General features: G+C 40.9%; 1 protein-coding gene across 5 annotated transcripts in view; it reads left to right on the forward strand.

Moving 5' to 3' along the window:
* The window catches only part of LOC115862920 (OTU domain-containing protein 7A), a 398,816-nt gene that overhangs the window by 275,448 nt on the left and 104,966 nt on the right, over positions 1-18,402 (forward strand). For all 5 annotated transcript variants that reach the window (XM_060293933.1, XM_060293934.1, XM_030875278.2 and 2 more), the window contains one exon: positions 11,832-12,014. In XM_060293933.1, the coding sequence (XP_060149916.1) occupies positions 11,832-12,014 (183 nt within the window). The remainder of the gene's footprint in view (positions 1-11,831; positions 12,015-18,402) is intronic.

The following is an 18,402-nucleotide window of genomic DNA, read 5'->3' on the forward strand; positions in this document are numbered from 1 at the left end:
TCCAGCTCCGTTTTGTTTTTTGTTTTTTGTTTTTTTTTCTTTTTTTGGTGCGTGAGCCTTTCACCACGCAGGCTCAGTGGCCATGGCTCATGGGCCCAGCTGCTACGCGGCATGTGGGATCTTCCCAGACCGGGGCACAAACCCGTGTCCCCTGCATCGGCAGGCAGACTCTCAACCATTGCGCCACCAGGGAAGCCCACCAGCTCCGTTTTTTTCCCTCAAGACTGCTTTGGCTGTTGGGGGTCTTTTGTGTCTCCATACAAATTTTAAGATTTTTTGTTCTACTTCCGTAAAAAATGCCATTGGTAATTTTTAGGGATTGCATTGAATCTGTATTTTGCTTTGGGTAGTGTAGTCATTTTCACAATACTGATTCTTCCAATCCAGGAACATGGTATATCTCTCCATCTGTTGGTATCATCTTTAATTTCTTTCATCAGTGTCTTATAGTTTTCTGCATACAGGTCTTTTGTCTCCCTAAGTAGGTTTATTCCTAGGTATTTTATTCTTTTTGTAGCAGTGGTAAATGGCAGTGTTTCCTTAATTTCTCTTTCAGATTTTTTATCACTAGTGTATAAGAATGTCAGAGATTTCTGTGCATTAATTTTGTATCCTGCAACTTTACCAAATTCATTGATTAGCTCTAGTAGTTTTCTGCTGGCATCTTTAGGATTCTATGTATAGTATCATGTCATCTCCAAACAGTGACAGTTTTACTTCTTCTTTTCTAATTTGGATTTCTTTTTCTTCTCTGATTGCCATGGCTAGGACTTCCAAAACTGTGTTGAATAATATTGGTGAGAGTGGACATCCTTGTCTTGTTCCTGATCTTAGAGGAAATGCTTTCAGGTTTTCACCATTGAGAATGATGTTTGCTGTGGGTTTGTCATATATGGCCTTTATTACGTTGAGGTAGGTTCCCTCTATGCCCACTTTCTGGAGAGTTCTTTATCATAAATGGGTGTTGAATTTTGTCAAAAGCTTTTTCTGCATCTATTGAGATGATCATATGGTTTTTATTCTTCAATTTGTTAATTTGGTGTATCACATTGATTGATTTGCATATACTTAAGAATCCTGCATCCCTGGGATAAATCCCACTTGGTCATGGTGTATGATCCTTTTAATGTGTTGCTGGATTATGTTTGCTAGTATTTTGTTGTGGATTTTTGCATCTATATTCGTCAGTGATATTGGTCTGTAATTTTTTTTGTAGTATCTTTTTCTGGTTCTGATATCAGGATGATGGTGGCCTCATAGAATGAGTTTGGGAGTTTTCTTTCTTCTGCAATTTTTTGGAAGAGTTTGAGAAGAATGAGTGTTAGCTCTTCTCTAAATGTTTGATATAATTCACCTGTAAAGCCATCTGGTCCTGGACTTTTGTTTGTCGGAAGATTTTTAATCACAGTTTCAATTTCAGTGCTTGTGATTGGTCTGTTCATATTTTCTATTTCTTCCTGGTTTAGTCTTGGAAAGTTACACCTTTCTTAGAATTTGTCTATTTCTTCCAGGTTGTCCATTTTATTGGCATGGAGTTGCTTGTAGTAGTCTCTTAGGATGCTTTGTATTTCTGTGGTGTCTGTTGTAACTTCTCCTTTTTCATTTCTAATTTATTGATTTGAGTCCTCTCCCTCTTTTCCTTGATGAGTCTGGCTAATGGTTTATCAATTTTGTTTATCTTCTCAAAGAACCAGCTTTTAGTTTTATTGATCTTTGCTATTGTTTTCTTTGTTTCTATTTCATTTATTTCTGCTCTGATCTTGATGATTTCTTTCCTTCTGCTAACTTTGGGTTTTGTTTGTTCTTCTTTCTCTAGTTCCTTTAGGTGTAAGGTTAGATTGTTTATTTGAGATTTTTCTTATTTCTTGAGGTAGGCTTGTATAGCTATAAACTTCCCTCTTAGAACTGCTTTTGCTGCATCCCATAGGTTTTGGATCGTCGTGTTTTCATTGTCATTTGTCTCTAGGTATTTTTTGATTTCCTCTTTGATTTCTTCAGTGATCTCTTGATTATTTAGTAACGTATTGTTTAGCCTCCATGTGTTTGTGTTTTTTGCAGTTTTTTCCCTGTTATTGATTTCTAGTCTCATAGCGCTGTGGTCAGAAAAGATGCTTGATATGATTTCAATTTTCTTAAATTTACTGAGGCTTGATTTGTGACCCAAGATGTGATTTATCCTGGAGAATGTTGCGTGTGCACTTGAGAAGAAAGTGTAATCTGCTATTTTTGGATGGAATGTCCTATAAATATCAATTAAATCTATCTGGTCTACTGTGTCATTTAAAGCTTCTGTTTCCTTATTTATTTTCATTTTGGATGATCTGTCCATTAGTGTAGTGAAGTGTTAAAGTCCCCCACTATTATTGTGTTACTGTCGACTTCCTCTTTTATAGGTGTTAGCAATTGCCTTATGTATTGAGGTGCTCCTATGTTGGGTGCATATATATTTATAATTGTTATATCTTCTTCTTGGATTGATTCCCTGATCATTATGTAGTGTCCTTCCTTGTCTCTTGTAACATTCTTTATTTTAAAGTCTATTTTGTCTGATATGAGAATTGCTACTCCAGCTTTCTTTTGATTTCCGTTTACATGGAATATCTTTTTCCATCCCCTCACTTTCAGTCTGAATGTGTCCCTAGATCTAAAGTGGGTCTCTTGTAGACAGCATATATATGGGTCTTGTTTTTGTATCCATTCAGCAAGCCTGTGTCTTTTGGTTGGAGCATTTAATCCATTCACGTTTAAGGTAATTATCAATATGTATATTCCTATTACCATTTTCTTAATTGTTTTGGGTTTGTTTTTGTAGGTTTTCTTCTCTTGTGTTTCCCACTTAGAGAAGTTCCTTTAACATTTGTTGTAGAGCTGGTTTGGTGGTGCTGAATTCTCTTAGCCTTTGCTTGTCTATAAAGCTTTTGATTTCTCCATTGAATCTGAATGAGATCCTTGCCGGGTAGAGTAATCTTGGTTGTAGGTTCTTCCCTTTCATCACTTTACGTATATCATGCCACTCCCTTCTGGCTTGTAGAGTTTCTGCTGAGAAATCATCTGTTAACCTTATGGGAGTTCCCTTGTATGTTATTTGTCATTTTTCCCTTGCTGCTTTTAATAATTTTTCTTTGTCTTTAATTTTTGCCAATTTGATTGCTGTGTGTCTCAGCATGTTTCTCCTTGGATTTATCCTGTATGGGACTCTCTGCACTTCCTGGACTTGGGTGGCTATTTCCTTTCCCATGTTAGGGAAATTTTCGACTATAATCTCTTCAAATATTTTCTCTGGTCCTTTCTCTCTCTCTTCTCCTTCTTGGACCCCTATAATACGAATGTTGTTGTGTCTAATGTTGTCCCAGAGGTCTCTTAGGCTGTCTTCATTTCTTTTCATTCTTTTTTCTTTATTCTATTCCACAGCAATGAATTCCACCATTCTGTCTTCCAGGTCACTTATCCGTTCTTCTGCCTCAGTTATTCTGCTATTGGTTCCTTCTAGTGTATTTTTCATTTCAGTTATTGTATTGTTCATCTCTGTTTGTTTGTTCTTTAATTCTTCTAGGTGTTTGTTAAACATCTCTTGCATCTTCTTGATATTTGCCTCCATTCTTTTTCCAAGGTCCTGGATCATCTTCACTATCATTATTCTGGATTCTTTTTCTGGAAGGTTGCCTATCTCCACTTCACTTAGTCGTTATTCTGGGGTTTTATCTTGTTCCTTCATCTGGTACATAGCCCTCTGCCTTTTCATCCTGTCTATCTTTCTGTGAATGTGGTTTTTGTTCCACAGGCTGCAGAATTGTAGTTCTTCTTGCTTCTGCTGTCTGCCCTCTGGTGGATGAGGCTATCTAAGAGGCTTATACTTCTTCTGCCATTTTTTGAATGGGTTTTTTTTTTTTTTATGTTAAGCTGTATGAGCTGTTTGTATTGTTTGGAAATTAAGCCCTTGTCAGTCACATCATTTGCAACTATTTTCACCCATTCCATAAGTTGTCTTTTTGTTTCATTTATTGTTTCCTTTGCTGTGAAAAAGATTTTAAGTTTAGTTTGATCCCATTTATTTATTTTTGGTTTTATTTCTGTTACTCTAGGGGATGGATCCAAAAAAATATTGCTGAGATTTATGTCAAAGAGTGTACTGCCTACGTTTTCCTCTAGGAGTTTTATAGTATCTGGTCTTACATTTAGGTCTTTAATCCATTTTGAGTTTATTTTTGTATATGGTGTTAGAGAATGTTCTAATTTCATTTTTTTACATGTAGCTGTCTAATTTTCCCAGCATCACTTATTGAAGAGACTGTCTTTTCTCCCTTGTTTCTTGCCTCCTTTGCCATAGTTTAATTGACCGTAAGTGCCTGTGTTTATTTCTTGGCTTTGGACATCCTAGCCATAGCAATCAGAGAATAAAAAGAAATAAAAGGAATCCAAATTGGAAAAGAAGAAGTAAAACTGTTACTGTTTGCAGATGACATGATGCTATATATAGAAAAAGGCGCTACCAGAAAGCTACTAGAGCTCATCAACGAATTCGGTAAAGTTGCTGGATACAAAATTAATACACAGAAATTTTTTGCATTTCTATACACTAACAACAAAAGGTCAGAAAGAAAAATTAAGGAAACAATCCCATTTACCGTTGCATAAAAAAAAAAATACCTAGGAATGAACTTACCTAAGGAGGCAAAAGACCTGTACTATGAAAACTATAAGACACTGATGAAAGAAACTGAAGATGACACAAACAGATGGAAATATATACCATGTTCTTTGATTTGAAAAATCAATATTGTTAAAATGACCATATACCCCAAGGCAATCTACAGATTCAATGCAATCCCTATAAAATTACCAATGGCATTTTTCACAGAACAAGAACAAAAACTTTTTAACTTTGTATGGAAACACAAAAGACCCCAAATAGCCAAAACAATCTTAAGAAAGAAGAACAGAGTTGGAGGTAGCATACTCCCTGACTTCAGACCATACTACAAAGGCACAGTCATCAAAACAGTATGGTACTGGCACAAAAACAGACATATAGATCAATGGAATCAGTTAGCTTTTTATTTTTAAAAGTTATATTTTTATCTAGTGGCTACTTTTAAAACTGCTACCTTGATGTACTATCCTCTTTCCCTTTTCCTTATAGCTGGTTCCAATGATCTGCCTCAATAAAACTAGTTTATATCTTCTTCCTCCTCCCTCTCTCTCTTCTACCATCCAGTTTAGTTAGTAGTATGTCGTTCACATGTTTCTAGTGTTTTCCTTTGTACTATTATGTATGTTCACATATTTATATTTGATCTGCTGACTTTAAGTACTATTTTGTACTCCCATGTAGTACAGCCGAAGCAACTGTAAGTGGACTTTACTTTCTACTTTCTACCATTTTTGTGTGTGTGTGTGTGGTATGCAGGCCTCTCACTGTTGTGGCCTCTCCCGTTGCAGAGCACAGGCTCTGGATGCACAGGCTCAGCGGCCATGGCTCACGGGCCTAGCCGCTCTGCGGCATGTGGGATCTTCCCGGACCGGGGCATGAGCCCGTGTCCCCTGCATTGGCAGGTGGACTCTCTGCGCCACCAGGGAAGCCTCTTTCTACCATTTTTGTTTTGGCAGAATGTTCTTCTCTGTCATTTGTATCTGTACCTTTGCTTTTACTTAGCTGTACAGTTAACTACATTTAGTGCTGCCTCAATTTCCCTTTGCCAAACCTCCATTCATTCTTGATTGGCTGGAACTCATCTTCTAGTAGTTTTCTCAAGAAAGATCCATTTGACTAATGTTTCCTGAACTCAGACCTGTTTTAAATGATTTGTCTGTAGCCTTTATCCATGAAGGAATGGCCTATATGGGTATAAACATTCTTAGCTCGCACTTCTTTACTTCATTCAGTATCTTGTAAATGTGGCCCATTATCTTCAGGCATTGAATTTGGCTGCCAAGAAGTATGTTACCAGCCTGATTGTTTTTCCTTTTTGCTGAAATATTCAAATAATTCTCTTTATCTTTAAAACATAATAATATTATAAGGCTATATCATTGTATTGATTATACTAGGACAGTTTCCTTATATACAATGTACCCTTTCAGTGTGTAGGATCAAGTATTTATGTCAGAAGTTCTCTCTTTTGAAAGGCTAAATCTGTGATTGCTGGTCTTAGATTTCTCTCCAAAAACTACCATCTCCTCTGCTCCTGATTTTCCTCCACTTTTCCCTAATTGTATGCCCAAGATCACTCTATGATGGCTATCCATTTTTGTTTCTTCTTAATTAATGAAAGGATATTGAGAAGACTGTATGTTTTAAATTGTTTTAGTATTTACATTTGTGTGCAAATAAGTTTTTCTGAAATGATGAAATAAAGTAGAATATATATGCTTGGTACCATGTATTTTTTTAATTTCTCTTTTTGAGAATCAGCAAAAGAGGGAATCACAAGTACCCAGAATGTGAACCACAGTGCCTGTCCAATGTGATGTGGTTTCATGTGACAAATGCTCTTCCTTGTCTTGAAATTTCGTGAAACTTTATTACCACAGCATTTTACAAATTTAATTAGCATACCATTTTGTTGAGATTGCCTGATTATAAGGAAATAATAAAGTACCTCCATATGGTTAAAAAAAAAGTTTTCTCTTTTAATCATAGTTTTTAAATTATTTTTTCTTTTCCATTGTTTTAGATTTCTTACTTTGGGCTCCAGTGATGTGTACGTGGCATTTCCTTCACCTATAATCTCTATCTACCATTTCCCTGTAACCCTTTGTTTCTTTAGTTCTATTTCATTTTGCTCACTTTACTAATTTTCATTTTTATGGTCCTTACTATGCTCTCTACTTGTTTTCTGTCTGGTCCCTTATAACTGGACTTCGTCTCTGAAATTAACTCTTTTCTTTTCTTTTTTCCTTGAGTTTAGTCAGTTCCTGTTTCACATCTTCCTGTGGGCTCATATATCTCTGCTTCATCATTTTCCTTAATGGATGTGAAGCTTTAGAGACAAAACAAAATAAGCCATTTAACCTGAGATCAGACCCTGCTTGATGTTCCTCTTAAGACAATAAAAAATAAAATGAATTAAAAGTTTAAAGCACAAGCACATCACCAGTAAACTGTGCTAGAGGGTAAAACCTGTACCTGCTGGTACCCCAGTCACCTGCTCCATGTGACAATAAAAAACTGAGGCAGCACCCGGAAGGAAACATTTATCAGGCAACTGTCTCCATCTCCTTGAGGTCTTCCAGACAGTGATACTGTCCTACCAGAAATACTGTTCTTGGAGAAATACTGTTGGAACATCACTGGAAACCCTCAGGTCGGCTGCAGGAGAAAAATGAATGTTTCTAACTGTGCAAATTGCTCTTGCAAATAAATTAGGATTCTGTGCATATAGAATTAGACAGGAATAGAGATTGGATAGTTGACTAGCATCTGCCATCTTTGAACATTTGGCCTTGAAGCTTAGGATACTGTAACTAGATTTATGATTATTCCCATAGAGATGGACTTAATCTTCAAAAGAGAATATATTATAAATTAAGAGAAGAAAAGAAAAACAAGAAGAAAAGTGGAGGGAATCCATGTGCTTTAAGGACAGGGAAAGGCGAAGCAGCCAGAAAAGGGGACATGGAGTGTTTAGAGTCATAGTAAAGGGGTCTGTTAAGATGTCGTGTTGGAGAGAGGCCTTCTGGTGTCCTCCCAGCAGCCTGGTGGCTTGCTGGTGTTTGGGAGATGGCACAAGTGACACCTGAATGAGAATTTCACATAGTACAGGTGAGTTTGTGGGGAACAGAGCAAGGACCCAGCAGGTGAAAACAGTGGCAAGGTGGGGATGGAGGGATCTGGGAAGTAGGGCAAGTCCTGTTATGGAGTCATGATGGGCGGCCACGGGAGAGGGAGGTTTCAAGGGTGGTCAGCAGCCAGGAGCCGTGACTCCCAAAACAAAGTCAGGTTCAAAGGAACTGCAGCTCCAAAAGCTTAGGTTTTGATCAAGACAGACCTGGATTTGAATCTCACTTCTGTCACTTACCAGCTGGATCTCAACCATAAGTGACAGAAGTTAGGCATAAGTGAAAACTTATCATAAATGGTTGTAACACTAATTGCTTTCCATGTGCTAAGAACTTTACAAATGTAGTCTCCTCACCTCACTTACTCCTCCTAGGAATTTTCATCAGGTGGATTTATTATCCCAATTGTTCAGAAATGTAACCCAAGGTTTCACATGGTGGTATTCTGTATTCACTGTCACAGAAGTAGCCAGGAGGTAGGTCCAGGCCCAAAGCCTGAGCTCTTTACTGCTCTGCTGGACTGATCCCCCCCCCTCTAATGAGTGTGCTGGCTTCAGGGCTCACAGCCTGTGGCCACCCCAGTCACCTGGCTATGGATTCCTTCTGGCCTCAGCCCGTTGCATCACTGTGGTGGTGTCACCATGGTGGGCTTGTGTGCCCTTCCACCTCATCCTCCCTCCATGCGACACCTTTTGGGACCCTCCAAGACTTACAGTGGAGAAGATGAAAGGGGATCTTGAAATGTATGCTCTCTGAGCACCAAACCCTGCTCCCAGGCCACCAGGGGCCCACTCCTGTCCCTCTCCTCTAGGTTTCGTGCTTTTAGATACAACCTGTACAACCCTCCAGTGTCAAGCTCATCCCTTGGGTGTCCCCTGTCCACACATCAGTCACCACTGGCATTCCTGGTTGTCCGGAGCTGCAGTCTTTGGGACTGGGCAGAGCAGGAAGCAGATCTCGAGGGGCTCTGACCCCCTAAACATCTGATGAGTGTGTCTGTCTTCCTTCCGTCTTGCTTGCTTCCCTCTCAGTGGCCTCTTGGACCCTTTTCAAGTGCACAGACCCTGTAGTCCTGGATCCTTGAGGAGTTCTCTAAAATCTGAAATCGAGCATTTGGGGATCGTTTGGGAGCTGGGCTTTGTGGACAGTGCCACCCCCTCCTCCATCTTCGCTCTCACCTGACACTGGATCCCCGTTTGCTAAGAGGTGCGGCCCAGGTTAGAACCAGGATGCTTGCTGGTTAAGGATACGGGCAGGTGTGTAGCAAAGTGAACAGGAGTCCAGGGCAGTGATGGGAGAAGACAGTGTAGGCAAGAGCAAGTGGGAAAAATCAGCGAGTGAGAGGTCCCCGGGTGGGAGAGAAGAGCGGACCGGCCTTTGCTGATGGCTGGACACGTGCTTCTCGGCGTTGCCCCAGCTGATGCTCTAACAGAGGCACACGGTGGGAACACACCCCCACCCTGGAGTTCTGGTCCACAGAAGCCACGCATGAGCGCTGTGGTCCTGCCTTCATACTCGGGTCTGATCACCTGTGATGGAACGTGGATCAGGGGGCTCCGAAAGGGTCTCCTGTTGGGAACAGACAGGAACAGCAGAACAGGCTCTTTCCAGTTGGTGGGAGAAGCACAGTGGGCTGGCTCCTGAGAGCAGGAGCTGGGGGGCCACAGCTCTTTCAGGACTGGGTCTTATGTCCATGGCAGCCCTGCAGGGGAGATGCAGCTTGGTGGACAGATCCAGAATGGAGGGTTCATATGCAAACACTATGGTGTAGCAATCCTCTAAGCCTCACTTTCTGTTTGTGAGGAGCCAGGACAGTGCCTACTCCTTGTGGGGCTCAGGGACGATGACACCCCCGGCTACACCTGGGTGCTCCATGCAGGTTCTTTCCCTTCACAACCAGGATTTGTGGGGCTGGTGTCATTGCTAATACACACTCCCATATTTAACGTGTTTGCATTTCGTGATAGGATCGCAATCCGGGTGCCTCTCCTCCACCTCCCCTCTCCTTGACTTTCCTCCCGGACACAGGTTTGGCCCTCCCTGGGGCACCTGCCACCCTTGGCCCTACTTTAGGGCAAGGTGCCCACCCAGGTCATTGCCCCTGCTAAGGAATAATGTCCCTAAGGCAGGGCCTTGTCTTGCCCTTCTTGGACTGCACCCTGGAACGAGGATGTCCATTTGATAGACACAAGCACTTAGACTCGAAAGCACTTAGACAGGCAGTGTGTGTACACTGTGATTGTTAGTCGTGTGTAAGAGTGAAAGTGCATGCTTGCATTTCTGCTTCAGCTGGTTCCCCTAAAACGACTTTCTCATCACCGCCACGTTGCACGATACAACTACTAACAGTAGTGGGGCTGCATTCCACCCATGTCCCCACCTGTCACCACTTACAAAAGTGCCCCCAGACCCTGCTAGGGTTTTGTTGAATAACCCGGATGGTTTCGTTTCCTTTTCTTCCCCACTGAGATGTGCAAAGATGCTTCAGTGGTGTCTTTGTTAGCTGACTGTGGAGGAAAAAAATATGATTAAATTGTACATGTCCATGTGATAGAATTTAAACATTCTGATTGATAGTATCAAGTCTGCAGCAGAAAAAAGTAGAAAGACCAGAGGAAGATGTTCAGATATTATTTTAGACGTTCAAAGCCTCATTCTGTTGTCTACACCGCATAATTCATCGTATTGTTAGTCAATATAGTGAATACTGCAATTTGAAGTTAATCGGGAGAGGATAAGATTTTATTCGCTCTTTAAAATTAGAGCTAAGCTTTTAATTCTTTGCCTTTAAAAAGCACATGGTTGGGACTTCCCTGGGGGTCCAATGGTTAAGACTTCGCCTTCCAATGCAGGGGGTGTGGGTTCAATCCCTGGTCAGGGAGCTAAGATCCCACGTGCCTCCTGGCCAAAAAACCAAAACATAAAACAGAAGCAAAACTGTAACAAATTCAATAAAAACTTTAAAAAGTGGTCCATATCAAAAAAAAAAAATCTTTAAGAAGCACATGTTTGCCTAATAGAATCGGATGCGGTGTGTGCCACCTCCTTCCTTCTGTTCGAAGTCCACTAAGTCTTAGAGTCAGGGATTAGAGCCTCCACACTGAGTCCAGCCCCCCATGAGCTCCCCCTCATGCTGTGAACCCCCAGCACCCATCCCTGCTGAGCACTGCCTGGGACGGGCACAGCTGTCCCGCCTGGAGTCTCACCCAGTTCAGCACCTGAGCTCTGAGGTCGCCTCCCACACAGCCCCCTGGAGGCTCTGCCCTCTCCAAGCTAAGCTTCAAGAAAAAGGTGAAATACTGAGCAGAAGCCCAAAGAAAACATGAGAATTCCTTTCATTCCTTTTTTTTTTCCACTGGGAACTTCTTTTCCATTTTTTATTTTTTATTTTTTTTGCACTCAATGTTTTGCTCCCCTTGGAAATTAAACTCTATGACTTAGTTTTCAGAGGCGTGGAATGTTCTGCAGGGTGTGTGAATCTAAGGCTAGCATCCTTAGATACTACATGATGTACTACTGTAGGTACATCACGTACTTCAGAGGGATGGATCTCAGGCGTGGGTGTGAAATTCTACTCTTAGAGAGTACGCGTCAGGCCATTTTACTCCTTCTAAAGCTGAGAACTAAAACTACACAGGCCTACTGTATAGCACAGGGAACTATATTCAATATCTTGTAATAACCTACAATGGAAAAGAATCTGAAAAAGAATAGATCTGCGTATGTGTATGTATAACTGAATCTCTTTGCTATACACCTGAAGCATTGTAATCAACTATATTTCAATTTTTAAAAAAAGTTTCTTTTCAGGGTAATGAAAAGTGTTCTGGGATCGTATAGTGTGGATGGTTGCACAACTCTGTGAGTATACTAAAAAGCATTGAGTGAAAAACCAAAAACAGAAAAGAACAAAAAGAAAAATGAGAAATACTGGTGGGGAGTTCAAGAGTGAACACGTGCTAACAGAGACCCTTCTTTGCGTGATTCTTTCCTAAAATGTGACCATTGTTCATGCATCAGTATTGTAATGTCTTGTCATTTCTCGTCTCCAGGCAAAAACTGGGACCTGACGGCCGCTCTGAGTGACTATGAGCAGCTCCGACAGGTGCACACAGCCAACCTGCCGCCTGTGTTCAACGAGGGCAGGTGCCCCAAGCAGCCCGAGCGAGAGCACCCCCCACCTGCGCACACGGCCGAACGGCCCTGCCCGCCCAGGCAGGACGACATCGCCCAAGGTACCAGCTGAGGGACCCGCCCTGGCTTGCGAGGGGGCTGGGGTGGGGGTACACAGAAGGGCGAGGTCATCGCCTCCCGGCTGCAGGCAGATGGCGCTCTCTGGGCACCACACCTCATACTCCTTTACAGCTTCCGTTCCCGCCTCAGAAAAATTGGAGAGTGTGTCCACTTTTCTGGGACCCCACATTCCTCCTGGAGTCCTGGTTTTTCCAGATCCAACATCTCTGCTCCCTGCAATTATTTCTTTTCTTTTTTTTTTTTAATAGTGATCTTGGGGTCTTCTTATTTATTTATTTATTTTTATTTTTGTCTGTGTTGGGTCTCCGTTTCTGTGCGAGGGCTTTCTCTAGTTGTGGCAAGCGGGGGCCACTCTTCATCGCGGCGCGCGGGCCTCTCAGTATCGCGGCCTCTCTTGTTGCGGAGCACAGGCTCCAGACGCGCAGGCTCAGTAGTTGTGGCTCACGGGCCCAGTTGCTCCCTGGCATGTGGGATCTTCCCAGACCAGGGCTCGAACCCATGTCCCCTGCATTAGCAGGCAGATTCTCAACCACTGCACCACCAGGGAAGCCCCCTGCAATTATTTCTCAAGTAGCATAGAAGCCTCCAAACCTGTTCGAGATTGACGTTCATCATCCGATGTGCTTCGTTTTCTATGTCTTAATTACAGAAATGAGAAAAGCTCATTGTAACAAAGGAAACAATGCGAAGATCTATAAAAGAAACATAAGAGTTTTCTTCTCCACACCTCCCAAACCTCAGGGAGACTGACCAGTGGCCCCAGCTTGTTCTGTCTTCTCTGCTCCTTCTTACTTTGCTTGTTCAAAGTGCAAACGCATCAGAGTCGAATGCACATAATGCACTTGGCAGAGTGCTTGTTTCATTGAAAAATAAATCACAAACATTCTCTCTAAATATTTTATTCCACAGCATATGATCATTTTTAAACCATGCCTGCTCATCGTGATTCTGTTTTTTCTTGGATTTTGTTGTTGTTGGTGGTTTTTGACACTATAGGCACTGCTAAAATAAAGTTTATACCTGTAATTTGTATGTACTAGTGCTGTTATTTCTATAGGTTGGCATTTCCAAGGTGGATTTGCTGTGCCAACATATGTGTTTTTTTATTTGATAACTTCAAGACTTCGTTCCCAAACACATTTCTGTTCACCATGTGTGAAACTGGGTGTTTCCCTTCATTCTTCCAGGACTGGGTGTTCTCATGATGGTTTTACATTGTTTTTCTACTCCGAAGGGCAAAAAATAGTGTATTTTAACTTTCATCTTGTCATTTGCTTGTTAGCCAAGTTGGATTTCCCCCTCTGTGACATGCTTGTTCACATACTTTGCCCATTTCTCCATTGATTTGTTTGCATTTTTCTTATCAATTTGTAGCATTCTTTATAATGAAGACTAAAAACATTTTGTGTACATATATATGTATACTCATGTCTATATATACATCCCACTGCATTTTTTGCCTTATGACTCTTCACAGGGTATTCTGCCTTACAGAATGTTTACATTACTATACATTCATGGCTAATGAGTGTCCTTTTTCACTTTAAAAGTTCTCCTGGAGTACCAAGTTACTAGCATATGTTCCCATATTTGTTTTTAAATTTTGTTCTTAGGCCTTATAATCAATTTGAAATTTTTACGAATAATAGCTAAGGATCTAGTTTTGCTTCTCTGGATTGAGAATGAGGTATTCTAGCACATTTATTGAATAAAGCATTCCTTTCCCACTGAACTAAAATGCCAACTTTGCTGTACATTAACTTCCCCAAAATGTATTTGGCTCTGTTTCTGGACTCTGTCTGTTTGTGTGCCCACCCAGCCTGTTACACTTGACTCTTGTAGTTTCATATAGTATTACTTTCTGCAAAGGCAAATTCCTTTACTGCTGTTCTTTTCCAAAACTTTTTCACTATTTTTGGATATTTATTCTGCCATAGTAACCTTAAAATTGGAATTCTGATTGGAATTGGATTGGATTTTTATTTTATTTTAGGAATAATTAGCATATTGTAATATTGTTTTTCCATTCAAGAACATTGCATATACCTCTGCATTTATTCACATTCTGTTAAGAGTTTAGGCACAGAGAAAAGCAACTTACTTTTTGTATATTTATCTTTTATCCAGTCATTACATAAGTTCTCTTATTAATACTAATTGTTTGTTCTCAGAGAATATCTTGGGTTTTCTAAATATATAATCATAGGATCTGAAATAATTTAATATTCCTCTTAATATTTACACAATGAATTCCACTTCTCCTATTGCATTAGGTCAACCCTCCCAAACTGTTGTGAGTCAATGTTGTCTGTTTCTTTTAGCTCAGCCTTCTTATTCAAGCTACATTGGAATCTCTATCCTGGATTATTCTTCTATGCTTACTCTGTTGTCTAGAAAAGCCACACTTGAGTTAGAAAGTTTAATACTCATGACCTGTTTCTTCTCTTAGCTTCATCCCTTCCACTACGCTTTGGGGCTGTATTGGTAGGTGCATATGTATCCATAATTGTTAGGTCATCTGGCTCTAATATGCTTTGTTACCAATATATAGAGTGTCTCTTTGTCCCACATAATTGTTTTTATCTTTTTTTTTTTTTTTTAATTTTTGGCTGCATTGAGTCTTAGTTGCAGCATGCTGGATCTTCATTGAGGCATGCGGGATCTTTCATTGCAACGTGCAGGCTCTTTGTTGTGGCAAGCAGGCTTCTCTCTAGTTGTGGCATGGGGGTTTTCTCTTCTCTAGTTGTGGCATGCAGGCTCCAGAGCACGTGGGCTCTGTAGTTTGAGGCATGCGGGCTCTCATTGAGGCTCATGAGCTCAGTAGTTGTGGTGCGCGGGCTTAGTTGCCCCACGGCATGTGGGATCTTTGTTCCCCAACCAAGGATTGAACCCGTGTCCCCTGCATTGGAAGGCGGATTCCATACCACTGGACCACCAGGGAAGTCCCTGTTTTTATCTTTAAATCTGTTTTAGTTGATGTTAAGCCTCTACTCTGCCTTTCTGTTGGTTCATATTTGGAATAACATTTTTTCAGCCGTTATTTCAACCTTTCCTCATCCTTTTATATCAAATGTGATTCTTGGAAGTAATTTATCATCAGGTATTATTTTATTATCCAATACGAGTCTGTCTTTTAAGCAGTGAATTTAATCCACTTACTTTATTTTTATTATTGTCATATCTGTGCTGCTTTATGTTGTGTGTTTTATTCACCATGCTTTTTGTATGCATCTTTCTCCTTTTCTATCTTTTCTGGCTAATTAAATTTTTCAACTGGTTTGAAAGTTATACATTCTCCTTATGTTATACTTAACCCTGTTCTATTAAAACCTATATTTAGGTTTTCTCCCTATTAATTTTTAAAACTTATCAACAACTATATTTTACCCTGAAAAAGACATGTGTCTTTGTTTTTATCTTCTCCCTCCTGCCTCCATGTGCCCTCAAACATATTTAGGTTCTTTCTGTTGCTTGCTTAGACCACAATCAACTTCTTTATTTACTCACATTTATCTTTTGCTGAAAGAATACTTTTTCAAAGACTATTTTCTAAAAGAATTTTTGCATGATCAGTCTCCTAACGTTGTCAGTACCTAGAAGAGTTTACATGACATACTTAAATTTTTGTTTAGTGGAATAAGAATTCTGGGTCCAAATTATTTTCCTTTAAAACCATTCCATTCCTCCATTGTCTTCTTGCATCTTAATTTCACATCTTCTAAGAGATTTCCTTCACTTGCTCTTCTAACATCCTAATTTATTCTTCACATGAATCCATTCTGTTAATCAGCATTCACATTATTTCATTCCAAATTAGCCTTTCTCATTATTATTACTATTTCACATTCTCATATTCTCCCTCTTTGAACATATTTACTAGGCTTACTTTATTTTTTTAAAAAGTCTTTATTGAATTTGTTACAATATTGCTTCTGTCTTATGTTTTGGTTTTTTGGCCACAAGGCATGTGAGATCTTAGCTCCCTGACCAGGGCTTGAACCTGCACCCCCTGCATTGGAAGGTGAAGTCTTAACCATTGGACTGCCAGGGAAGTCCCATCTACTAGGCTTACTTTAAAATCATGTCCTCCTGTGCATTCCAGCCCCGGGTACTTTGTGGACTTTCTGTAACTGTGTTTGCACTGCTCAGATGTTTCCTGAGTTTTCCCTGTGAACACACAGCACCTTGCAGTTACCAGCCATCTTAGCTCATGGTATCAGGGGAAAGGGACAAAGGCATGGGCTCTGGTTTGCCTTCCTGTGAATGAGAGCATGGGGGGAAGCACACTCAAGTTGGCGAGTTCTGAATGCTTTAATATGGGCTCAAAATGTTCTCCACTGGCTCTCTTCCCCACAGTTGGCTTTATTCCTTAGGGAACCTCTCAGCTCATCTGTTCTAGAAATTGCTCATTTGCAGGGGCTACCACCTTCTATTCTAACTGTCAGCTCACAGGGGGTGTAGGAGAGAAGAGGGAAGGCTCCAGGCCTGGCCAGCCCACCTGTTCCCATCGTGGTTGGAGCCCCGTCCCAGCTGAGCATGAGCATTGCCCTGACGCTCTTCCAGCTGGCTTTGGCCAAGGTGGGGCTGGCCCACGCTGTGGTGGTGATGGTTCAGGCAGTGAGCCACCAAGGGCTAGCTGGGGAGAGGAAAGGCACAGCCAGAACACCTGCCCTCAGCCCCCACCCATGGAACCCAGCCCATTCCCACTGTTCTGCTCCTGTGGGCTTCCTGGGTGGGTTAGGAAGAGGGTGCTGAGGTGCGGTCACTGACTTGTCGATCTTGTTGTATTGTTCTTAAGTTCTCCTTCATTCTGCCCTTAGCTCTGACTCTGGTGGAACCACCTCTTCTAACCATTTGGTTCAGTCTTTCCCCCAGGCCTTCTGTGACTGTGTGTTCCTTCAGAACCACACAGGACCGCCTCCTGACATCTCTCATGCAGTGGAAATCCAGAGAGCTGACAACTTGGCAGTTCCTGCCCTTTTCGAGTGGCAAACAATCTAAACCATTATCTCACCCTCCCAGGAAAGGGGCTAGAAGGATCCTTCTCTCTGTTTTCACACAGATTCCAGAATCAGGGCCTTATACTGATACCTGCTGCTATCTGATTTTTATCAGATATTATTTAAGGGGAAAAAAAGGAGAAGTCTATCATAAGATAATTTCATTAACTGAGCCTTGTGAACAAACATATGTATTTTTAATAAAATAGAAATTGTAATTTCTGCATTAGATCTATATATCCTTTAATTGAATTCTTCCTGAAATCACAGTGCCCTAAAATGGAAAATACAGTCCTCCATATTCTAAATTCTAAATCAGCAACAATGACTCATGAACCAAATCTGGCCACTGCCTGTTTTTTTTAATAAAGTTTTAATGGAACCCATAAAACTTTATTTATTTATTTGCTGTCTATGGCTGTCTATGTCTGCTTTATTTATTTATTATTTATTCACTGTCTATGGCTGCTTTAATACTACAAAGACAGAGTTGAGTAGTTGTGACTGTAACTTGTATGGCCCATAAAGCCTAAAATATTTATATCTGTCCCTTTTAGAAAAGTTTTGTCTACCTGCTTTAAAATATACCCAGGATTTGTTTTACTCAGGTATAGTGAGACACACAGACATGGACATGGCTATCTTAGGGGAAGAGATTCTTATACTCACAGTTCCCTAGAAACAGGAGGCATGGCACACCCTGAAGGGACACACGGGGAAGCACCAGGGTTGATCAGGAGGCCAAGGGGACAGAGGAAAACAAGGGCAGGAGCCTGTATTGTGTTTCTGTGGGAAAGATAAGGCAGGGTAAACAGACTTAGGACTGGCCAGTTTGAGTAATTTCTGCAGCTCTCTGGGGCATAGGGGCCATCTCTCGTTGTCTGGCACCTGGCCCTGGGGTAATTAGGGCAGGAACATGGCTTGCTGGTGTAAGAACCAGATAAAGAAGGTGATCCAGAGTATGGGCTCTGAGTTGGTTGGTTTGCATAGGAAAGATGTGCTCCTGCGTGAGTCCTTTGGTATCTCTAAGAACTGGCTACTTCTGTAGGGAAATCCTCTCCCCATTCACGGAGGCCCTGGATGCCAGAGCCTCAAGAATACAGAAAATAAGAAAACAGAGTTAAGACACATCCCCTGGCCTAAATCATAGATGGTGTTTTTTTTTGTTTGATTCTTTGTTTGGGGTTTTTTTAATTTATTTTTTTAATTGAAGTATAGTTGATTTATAATGTGTTAATTTCTGCTATACAGCAGAGTGATTCAGCTACACATATGTATACATCTTTTTTATATTCTTTTCCATTATCGTTCATCACAGGATACTGAGTATAGTTCCCTCTGCTACACGAAATCATAGATGTTTGAGTTG

This window comes from Globicephala melas, chromosome 2 (genome assembly GCF_963455315.2).
Source record: "Globicephala melas chromosome 2, mGloMel1.2, whole genome shotgun sequence".
Lineage (NCBI taxonomy): Eukaryota > Metazoa > Chordata > Mammalia > Artiodactyla > Delphinidae > Globicephala > Globicephala melas.